At 34.5% G+C, this 11081-nt stretch overlaps 1 protein-coding gene across 5 annotated transcripts in view; it reads left to right on the top strand.

The window, feature by feature from the left end:
* MSH4 (mutS homolog 4) overlaps window positions 1–10715 on the top strand; it is an 84749-nt gene extending 74034 nt beyond the window's left edge. For 3 of the 5 annotated variants that reach the window (XM_072834093.1, XM_072834095.1, XM_072834096.1), the window contains exon 20: window positions 6489–10714. In XM_072834093.1, coding sequence (XP_072690194.1) covers window positions 6489–6680 — 192 coding nt within the window. In that variant the 3' untranslated portion in view covers window positions 6681–10714. Of the gene's footprint in view, window positions 1–6488 lie in introns of all 5 variants that reach the window. The other 2 variants (XR_012034836.1, XM_072834092.1) reach the window with 2 other exon arrangements.
* Window positions 10716–11081: the final 366 nt, after the last annotated feature.

An 11081-nucleotide genomic window follows, 5' to 3' on the forward strand; every position in this document is an offset into this window, starting at 1 on the left:
GTAGGCTACCTTTTAGTTTTATTGATTATTTCCTTTGCTGTGCAGAAGCATTTTATCTTGATGAAGTCCCAATAGTTGATTTTTGCTTTTGTTTCCCTTACCTCCAGTTACATGTCTAGTGAGAAGTTGCTGTAGCTGAGATCAAAGAGGTTGTTGCCTGTATTCTCTCTAGGATTTTGATGGTTTCCTATCTCACATTTAGGTCTTCAGCCATTTTGAATTTATTTTTGTGTATTTCACTAGTGCTTTTTATCATTTCACTCATTAAATGGAATTTTGTCTAAGATTTTGCCCTTCTTTCTGTGTTTAAAACTATATTCTTGGTGAGGTCATCCTTCCTTAGCTTCCATTTTCACTTCTTGACTTTGAATCTATATATTTTTGTCTGTATTTCTTCTTGAAATCTCAATTTATGTTTTTACTCTTTACTATAAGGAGCAAAATTAAATTTATAATCTGAAAAATCTTCTCATTTCTTTGTGTTTCCAAATCTCCTAGTGACCCATTAGAATCATCTTTGAATCCTTAATCACTCCTCATTAGGACTATGCAGTAGATTCTCTCTCTTTTTCAATCCATCCTATAAACATCTACCAGATTGTCTCCTAAGCAAAACTTTTATCATGTTTCTCTGTTCAGAAACTTTTGGTTGTTTCTTACCAAATTAAGGTGAAACTCCTTAGCCTAGTGTTAAAAGTTTTCTATGAATATTTCTCAAAATATAGTCCTAGAATTACTTACATTAGAATCACCCACGATACTAGGGACTATCCTAGATTTTCGAGGATTTCCTGTGGCTTAGGAATTTACCTTTTTAACCAGTCTTTAGATGATTCTTAAACACACTAACGTTTGTTAACTGCTGCTTTATTATCTCCATTTGTTTACTACTCCTTAAATAACCTTATATAACATTTCACTACTTAACTGTAACCTATATTTCTGCCACATTTTCTTGTAATTTCATCATTTTGACCTGTATACCAGGATTTCTAATGTATCTACTCTAGCTGTTTCTTCCCTCCAGAATGCCCTTCATTCTACGTTCTATCCATTGAGTCATTCCAAATATTCCATCTTACTTAAGCTTTTCTTGACTAGAGCTGGAAATGAGTTCCCCTTCCTCTTAGAATTTTGAATCTCTCTCATGAGACTTACAATTACCTTAATCAGTTGCTTATGAACATGTCTCTTTCACTATAATAATATGTTTCTTTCATTGAGCCTCTTGTGTTCCATTATCATGTCAGGTAGAAAATTTTGTATCCCCCATAGACATAAACACAAGATTTGGGGCCTGGAATATAGATGATAATAGATATTCAGTAAGTGTTTGTTATTTAGATAATAAACTGATAGTTGATCATTCAGTGTATCAAATAGATAGGTGGGTGAATATATGGTAATCTTATTTTACCTCATGGAGTTGTATTCATTTTTCTTACAGTGAAAGAAGAAAAATATCTTGAATTACTTTCTATTGAGAAAGAGTTGGAGGGATTTTATTTCCCTTAGTAAAGGGAAATTCACTGACTTTACGTTAACCGTTAAGATTGAAAATGCTAATTCTCCTGTCTAGCTCAGGAAATGAGATGGATGAAGAATTTTCCAGCTGTACTCCTATCTCTGAAGTACTATTCAAAGACTGAATATCTAAAGGTCTTCATAAGTATTAGAAAATTCCTGTTTTAAACATTATTTCTTGGGCATTCTAAGGATAGTTTGTTAAGAATTGGCATAATTTCAAGTAGCTATTTATGATGCTTATTTTCAAAATGAATTTACCCCTCAGGCAGTATATTGTCTTAGACCCTAGTAGTTTCTATGTATGAAATCTCTTGAGAGACAAGCAATTTACTGTTGACCCGTTCTGTCCACCAGTTTGTCTGTTGGGGAATTAAAGTAGGAGATAGAAGAGCAGTACACTTGGGGGACATTTAATTTTTTTTTTTTTTCCCCAAGGTTAAAATAATCTTCCCTTTTATTTTTTTTTTATTTTTTTTTTTTTATTTTCTTTCTTGGTTTATTCTTTTTTTTTTTTTTTATTGGTGTTCAATTTACTAACATACAGAATAACACCCAGTGCCCGTCACCCATTCACTCCCACCCCCCGCCCTCCTCCCCTTCTACCACCCCTAGTTCGTTTCCCAGAGTTAGCAGTCTTTACGTTCTGTCTCCCTTTCTGATATTTCCCACCCATTTCTTCTCCCTTCCCTTATTTTCCCTTTCACTATTATTTATATTCCCCAAATGAATGAGAACATATAATGTTTGTCCTTCTCCGACTGACTTACTTCACTCAGCATAATACCCTCCAGTTCCATCCACGTTGAAGCAAATGGTGGGTATTTGTCATTTCTAATAGCTGAGTAATATTCCATTGTATACATAAACCACATCTTCTTTATCCATTCATCTTTCGTTGGACACCGAGGCTCCTTCCACAGTTTGGCTATAGTGGCCATTGCTGCTAGAAACATTGGGGTGCAGGTGTCCCGGCGTTTCAATGCATTTGTATCTTTGGGGTAAATCCCCAACAGTGCAATTGCTGGGTCGTAGGGCAGGTCTATTTTTAACTGTTTGAGGAACCTCCACACAGTTTTCCAGAGTGGCTGCACCAGTTCACATTCCCACCAACAGTGTAAGAGGGTTCCCTTTTCTCCGCATCCTCTCCAACATTTGTTGTTTCCTGCCTTGTTAATTTTCCCCATTCTCACTGGTGTGAGGTAGTATCTCATTGTAGTTTTGATTTGTATTTCCCTGATGGCAAGTGATGCAGAGCATTTTCTCATATGCATGTTGGCCATGTCTATGTCTTCCTCTGTGAGATTTCTGTTCATGTCTTTTGCCCATTTCATGATTGGATTGTTTGTTTCTTTGGTGTTGAGTTTAATAAGTTCTTTATAGATCTTGGAAACTAGCCCTTTATCTGATATGTCATTTGCAAATATCTTCTCCCATTCTGTAGGTTGTCTTTGAGTTTTGTTGACTGTATCCTTTGCTGTGCAAAAGCTTCTTATCTTGATGAAGTCCCAATAGTTCATTTTTGCTTTTGTTTCTTTTGCCTTCGTGGATGTATCTTGCAAGAAGTTACTATGGCCGAGTTCAAAAAGGGTGTTGCCTGTGTTCTTCTCTAGGATTTTGATGGAATCTTGTCTCACATTTAGATCTTTCATCCATTTTGAGTTTATCTTTGTGTATGGTGAAAGAGAGTGGTCTAGTTTCATTCTTCTGCATGTGGATGTCCAATTTTCCCAGCACCATTTATTGAAGAGACTGTCTTTCTTCCAATGGATAGTCTTTCCTCCTTTATCGAATATTAGTTGCCCATAAAGTTCAGGGTCCACTTCTGGATTCTCTATTCTGTTCCACTGATCTATGTGTCTGTTTTTGTGCCAGTACCACACTGTCTTGATGACCACAGCTTTGTAGTACAACCTGAAATCTGGCATTGTGATGCCCCCAGATATGGTTTTCTTTTTTAAAATTCCCCTGGCTATTCGGGGTCTTTTCTGATTCCACACAAATCTTAAAATAATTTGTTCTAACTCTCTGAAGAAAGTCCATGGTATTTTGATAGGGATTGCATTAAGCGTGTATATTGCCCTGGGTAACATTGACATTTTCACAATATTAATTCTGCCAATCCATGAGCATGGAATATTTTTCCATCTCTTTGTGTCTTCCTCAATTTCTTTCAGAAGTGTTCTATAGTTTTGAGGGTATAGATCCTTTACATCTTTGGTGAGGTTTATTCCTAGGTATCTTATGCTTTTGGGTGCAATTGTAAATGGGATTGACTCCTTAATTTCTCTTTCTTCAGTCTCATGGTTTGTGTATAGAAATGCCACTGACTTCTGGGCATTGATTTTGTATCCTGCCACGCTACTGAATTGCTGTATGAGTTCTAGCAATCTTGGGGTGGAGACTTTTGGGTTTTCTATGTAGAGTATCATGTCATCGGCGAAGAGGGAGAGTTTGACTTTTTCTTTGCCAATTTGAATGCCTTTAATGTCTTTTTGTTGTCTGATTGCTGAGGCTAGGACTTCCAGTACTATGTTGAATAGCAGTGGTGAGAGTGGACATCCCTGTCTTGTTCCTGATCTTAGGGGAAAGGCTCCCAGTGCTTCCCCATTGAGAATGATATTTGCTGTGGGCTTTTCATAGATGGCTTTTAAGATGTCGAGGAATGTTCCCTCTATCCCTACACTCTGAAGAGTTTTGATCAGGAATGGATGCTGTATTTTGTCAAATGCTTTCTCTGCATCCAATGAGAGGATCATATGGTTCTTGGTTTTTCTCTTGCTGATATGATGAATCACATTGATTGTTTTACGGGTGTTGAACCAGCCTTGTGTCCCAGGGATAAATCCTACTTGGTCATGGTGAATAATTTTCTTAATGTACTGTTGGATCCTATTGGCCAGTATCTTGTTGAGAATTTTTGCATCCATGTTCATCAGGGATATTGGTCTGTAATTCTCCTTTTTGGCGGGGTCTTTGTCTGGCTTTGGAATTAAGGTGATGCTGGCTTCATAGAACGAATTTGGAAGTACTCCATCTCTTTCTATCTTTCCAAACAGCGTTAGGAGAATAGGTATGATTTCTTCTTTAAACGTTTGATAAAATTCTCCTGGGAAGCCATCTGGCCCTGGACTCTTGTGTCTTGGGAGGTTTTTGATGACTGCTTCAATTTCCTCCCTGGTTATTGGCCTGTTCAGGTTTTCTATTTCTTCCTGTTCCAGTTTTGGTAGTTTGTGGCTTTCCAGGAATGCGTCCATTTCTTCTAGATTGCCTAATTTATTGGCGTATAGCTGTTCATAATATGTTTTTAAAATCGTTTGTATTTCCTTGGTGTTGGTAGTGATCTCTCCTTTCTCATTCATGATTTTATTAATTTGAGTCTTCTCTCTCTTCTTTTTAATAAGGCTGGCTAATGGTTTATCTATCTTATTAATTCTTTCAAAGAACCAACTCCTGGTTCTGTTGATCTGTTCCACAGTTCTTCTGGTCTCGATTTCGTTGAGTTCTGCTCGAATCTTTATTAACTCCCTTCTTCTCTTGGGTGTAGGATCTATTTGCTGTTTTTTCTCTAGCTCCTTTATGTGTAAGGTTAGCTTTTGTATTTGAGTTCTTTCCAGTTTTTGAATGGATGCTTGTATTGCGATGTATTTCCCCCTTAGGACTGCTTTTGCTGCATCCCAAAGATTTTGAACGGTTGTATCTTCATTCTCATTAGTTTCCATGAATCTTTTTAATTCTTCCTTAATTTCCTGGTTGACCCTTTTATCTTTTAGCAGGATGGTCCTTAACCTCCATGTGTTTGAGGTCCTTCCAAACTTCTTGTTGTGATTTAGTTCTAATTTCAAGGCATTATGGTCCGAGAATATGCAGGGGACAATCCCAATCTTTTGGTATCGGTTCAGACCCGATTTGTGACCCAATATGTGGTCTATTCTGGAGAAAGTTCCATGTGCGCTTGAGAAGAATGTGTATTCAGTTGAGTTTGGATGTAAAGTTCTGTAGATATCTGTGAAATCCATCTGGTCCAGTGTATCATTTAAAGCTCTCGTTTCTTTGGAGATGTTTTACTTAGAAGACCTATCGAGTATAGAAAGAGCTAGATTGAAGTCACCAAGTATAAGTGTATTATTATCTAAGTATTTCTTCACTTTGGTTAATAATTGATTTATATATTTGGCAGCTCCCACATTCGGAGCATATATATTGAGGATTGTTAAGTCCTCTTGTTGAATAGATCCTTTAAGTATGATATAGTGTCCCTCTTCATCTCTCACTACAGTCTTTGGGGTAAATTTTAGTTTATCTGATATAAGGATGGCTACCCCTGCTTTCTTTTGAGGACCATTCGAATGGTAAATGGTTCTCCAACCTTTTATTTTCAGGCTGTAGGTGTCCTTCTGTCTAAAATGAGTCTCTTGTAGACAGCAAATAGATGGGTCCTGCTTTTTTATCCAGTCTGAAACCCTGCGCCTTTTGATGGGGTCATTAAGCCCGTTCACATTCAGAGTTACTATTGAGAGATATGAGTTTAGTGTCATCATGATATCTATTCAGTCTTTGTTTTTGTGGACTGTTCCACTGAACTTCTTCTTAAAGGGGAATTTTAAGAGGCTTGGGGGACATTTAAAATGAGTACTGCATAGCAATGAACTATTATGTAAAGTAAGAAATTTGACCTATTTGGCAGACTTATTTCATTAAAAAGTGATTTTCAAGAATATAAGAATATGTCATAAGAATATGTCATAAAGTAGTAAATACTCATGAAAAATTTTATTTCAAAACAATATTTCTTTATTTTTTCTGGTATATTCTTTGCTAGTTGGATGGAATTGACTTAACCAAAGGAACTAGTTGCCTTTGGGTTCTGTATTTCTATGAAAGGAAAGAGAAAATTGCTAAAATTTTAAAACAAAGTCATAGTAATCATATTTTAATTTTTATCTATATTTTTTCAATAACAGCAAAACCAAAGGAGTACCCCTGAGATGGAAAGACAGAGAGCTGTGTACCATCTAGCTACTAGACTTGTTCAAACTGCTCGAAATTCTCAATTGGATCCAGACAGTTTACGAATGTATTTAAGTAATCTCAAAAAGAAGTATGAAACAGATTTTTCCAGGGCTGAACAAGTTTCACGAAAGACTGAAGAATGACAATTCACATCATGTAATAATGAAATAATATATCTCAATATGGGGAAGCTAGAATTCATTTTTCCTAAGAGCAAAAGAAAATACTTGCTAAATTTTATATCTTAATGGAAAATTACATTATATTAACCTCATAATTATCTATATATTGTGTATAAGAAAATATTTGTTATAACTTAACATGAGAACCATTAAAAGGACTGATTTTTATGTTAGAACAATGTCAGTGTAACATGACAGTTTTTTTCTTATTTATGAAAATTCATATTAAGTCTTAGGTGTATTTATACTTACAAGTTATGGTTTAAAATGTTATTGTAAATACCTTAGTTTAAAAATATTTTTTTTCCAATCATAGGTGAGTTCTTTTTACACTCTCTTCTGAAGCAGTAAGACCCTATGACTCAATAATTTCTTAATTAGTACCCCAGAATTCCATGCGTATGAAGTTTGTTAGAACAGTACTGGAAACTTTAGACTATTCTTTTTGACATTGAGTATAGTTCTAAAGGGTGATAATAAACAGATATTTTGTAATTCAGAAAATGTTTTTTGGAAGGGGGAGTTGTCATCACCCACTCTCAGTTTTCCAAATACCAGGCATTCCATTTTCTACTCACCAAACTCTTTTCCATGTTTCATTTTTGGTCATCTTTTTTAGGCGAGTAACCAAAGCAGCCAAAAGATAATATTGATTCATTTGGCTCAGGAAGCATTTTATAGAACTGTTTTCCATAGGCATGTGGATTATACCACCATTTCAGAGTTTACCTGAAGGTCATTCTTGTTTCATAAGTGGACATAAGAAAATGGAAGACAATCAGTTAGTTGGTCAGTAACTGTAAAGAGCAGGGCTGTTGTCTTCTCAAATACCTTATGTCTACAATTTCATCTCACTAGATGGCTTATTATCTCACCACAAAGGCCCAAGATAGGGAAGTTATTTTTTTCTTGGACAATTAAGTATCTGGAACTCAGGGTATACATTCAGTAAGCTGGAGAATTCATAGTGATCTGGCCAAAAAAATATATTCACAGACTGGTTAGGGTCCTGTTTTTTTTTGTTAATGTATGCATATTTTATGAAATCTAGTATTTTTTGCTTTATTAAATTCTAAGTAGTAAGATATATTGAAAAAGTTGTAATTTGGATAACATACATACTTTTTTGAACTGTAAATATAAATTAGTATTCGTATTTAAATTTGATACGTTAAACATCCCATTAGACTATTTATATTCCCTATTGTCATGTTTTACAAAGTACCACAATATTTTGAATTTGACCATTAGCCATGTTTTAACTCACAGTCTTTGAAATGAGTTATATTTTATGTAGTCATTCGTAAAAGTAGTTAGATAATTTAGGTTTGCAACAAATTTCTAAAAGCACTGGGTATGAAAAGGGCATGACGGATTGGGAAGAAAAGGGAAGAAGCAATAAAAAGCAGAAGGGGAGCATGCAGTGGGAGAAAAACAGGCATGCAGACATAAGTGCAAAGTATTAAATATGCAGAATATCATTTCCTTACATATATTAAGTTCTCTTTAGATTTAACCCCAATATTAGATTCCACCAGACTTTTAAGAAATTTTTCATTATTTAAATCTTTTGATGCATAAACTGTAACCAGCTGATTAATCTCTTTTATTTTAGGTTTAGAATACTGAAATTAAAATAGGTTTATATATTCTTAAAATTAAATTACTTTTTCTTCAATCATTTTGTGTGTAGCCAAAATATACAAAAAAGCAAATTAAATGAAGATATAATTATTATGTTGTGGCACTGTAGAATAGAAAGGAATACTAGAGAGACAATTCATTCTTTAATTTTAAGGTCTATTTACTCTTGTCTTCAGTACCTTTTCACTTTGCCTTTCTCTAAAATTATAGATCATTATCTCATTATCCAGCCTTTTAAGATAAATGTTCATAATGTTGTCACAAATTCTTTTAATTTCCACCTCAAAGTCACTTTTTTAGTCTGTTCCACCTTTCTCCTCTCATAAAGTACTCTTTTTCAAGTCTAGAGTTAAGGAATGTGGGAGCAGAAGAAAAAAGCAGCTTATACTGATGCCTAGAAAGTAGTGCATTTGTATATTTCAAAATTGGCATACAATAACATTAACTTTTTTAATGTAAAATTTTATGAATTTTAGCACATATATGGATTCATGGAACCACCCTGACAATCAGTTTCTTCACCAAATACCAGACAGTTCCATCACATTCCCATCATTCCCTTAGTGCTGTCCCTTCATTGTCAGGTCCTTTCCTGACCCCTAACTTTAACCGAGCAATCCCTGGAAATTAAGCTTTATATCCCTATAGTTTTATTTTTTCCATAATGTCCAACAAATGGAATCATATAGCATGGAATCTTTTGAAACTGGGTTCTTTTACTCAGCATAATATTTCATAGAATTTGTCCACGTCATTGTCCCCTTTTATTGCTGACTAGTATTTCATGGTTTGCACCATAGTTTACTCATACACTCATTGAAAGACAATTGGATCTCCAGTTTTTGGTGATTATGAATGAAACTGTTATAAACATTCTTGTATAGATTTTTGTATGAGTGTTAAGTTTTAGGTTTTCCATAGGCTAAATAGGAGTGGAATGGCTCTGTCATTTTATAAGTTATGCGTTTAGCTTCATAAGAATTCACCAAACTATTTTCTTAAGTGGCTCTTTATTTTTTGCATTCTTGTCAGCCTTGGACGAGAATGTCCCACATGTTCTCTAGCAGTTGGCATTATCATTTTTTTTTTAATTTTTAGCCATTCTAATAGGTATGTAGAGAGTAATGCATTTTTTAATTTTAAAGCTATTCTGTTAATTCTTTAGCAAGCAAAAGCTGTTCTGACTTTTTAAAACCAAATTATATCACTATCTTATGTGCTAGTGTTAAAAAAATTCAAATGTTAATAAATTGTGTGTAGTAGTAGGGACTTCCTATATATTTATGAATTGAGCTTAAAATAGGCTCAATTATAATTAAATGTACTTTTAGTTAAGTATATAAATTCAGTCTTATAATGCATTTGTACCTCACAGGAATGAAAATGGAAGGAAAGGAAAAGCAAATGATCTAGTAGTTATTGCTTTGCTTTTTCTATTCTGTTCTTTAGGAATTTAAATTACACAGTTGTTTATCTTACTGTAACCCTTTTCCTATAAATTGTCGAAATTTTGATAGTCTCCAGATTGCAGGTAGACAATGAAAATGCTAGTAAGTGCCATAATCTACCAAAATGGATCCTAAAATAGATAATGATGAGGTGGGAAACATCTTCATTGTCAAGAACCGTGAAGATGTAACTATGTATGGTGATGGATGTTAACTAGACTTATTATGATCATTTTGCAATATATACAAATGTTGACTGTGTTATATACCTGAAATTAATATAATGTTATATGTCAGTTATACTTCAATTAAAAAAAATCTGTGAAGGATCTGAGACTTTTACCTTACTTGCAAACTAGCAGTTCAATTTGCTGTTTCATGTTTGTCGTCAGAAGATAGAAGATTCCTGAGTCAGAAACAAAAGACTTATGCTAATGGTACATGATGCACCATGAGCTTTGTTTGTGTTGGTTTCAGGTATCCTGATCCTCTGAGACATGGAGTGGTCCAGTTAGATATGTGTACAGTGGATTTGTACTATGGCTGAGGAACCCCAAGCTAGGAAAACCCTTTTATTAATGAGGTTCTAGCAGACCTGCTCAACCTTTATTTTTCCAGAGGAAGATAATTCTTTATTATACTAGACTGAACAGACCTGCCTCTGCTCAGAGGGAGACACTATCACTGTCTTCCAAGGCTGTTCATTATACAAACATCCTTAAAAAGGTAGTTAAATGTAAGACAGTGCCTCTGCTATAAGACAGGCAGAAATGTAAGCAACCTGTGAAAAATTATCTCCCAGTTCTCTTCTGTGTATTGCAGCAGTTTGACCACTTATTTATATAGAGAATACTCTACTACCCTGCTTAACTCAAGAAGAAAAGAGCTAAAAAAAAATGGAGTAGAATAAAATTTATTTTTTAAGGTAATAAATTTCTGTGTCTGATAATACTGTGTTGCATATTTGAAAGTAGCTGAAAGTAGATTCTAAGTGTTCTCATCACAAGGAAAATGTTGTAACTATGTATGATCGTGGCTGTTAACTAGACTTATTGTGATCATCTTGCAATATATACATATACTGAATCATGTTATTATATACCTGAAAGTAATATAATGTTACATGTCAATTGTATCTCAACTTAAAAAGCACTACTGATCTAGTACTTAGAAGTATCACACACCAAAACACCAAAGCTCCATATTGCTATTTGGGGCTAGTTATTTCCAAATACTATCCATTTCTGTCATCCTCCTCCTGACCCCCATC

The sequence above is a fragment of the Canis lupus genome, chromosome 8 (assembly GCF_048164855.1).
Source record: "Canis lupus baileyi chromosome 8, mCanLup2.hap1, whole genome shotgun sequence".
NCBI classification, from domain to species: domain Eukaryota; kingdom Metazoa; phylum Chordata; class Mammalia; order Carnivora; family Canidae; genus Canis; species Canis lupus.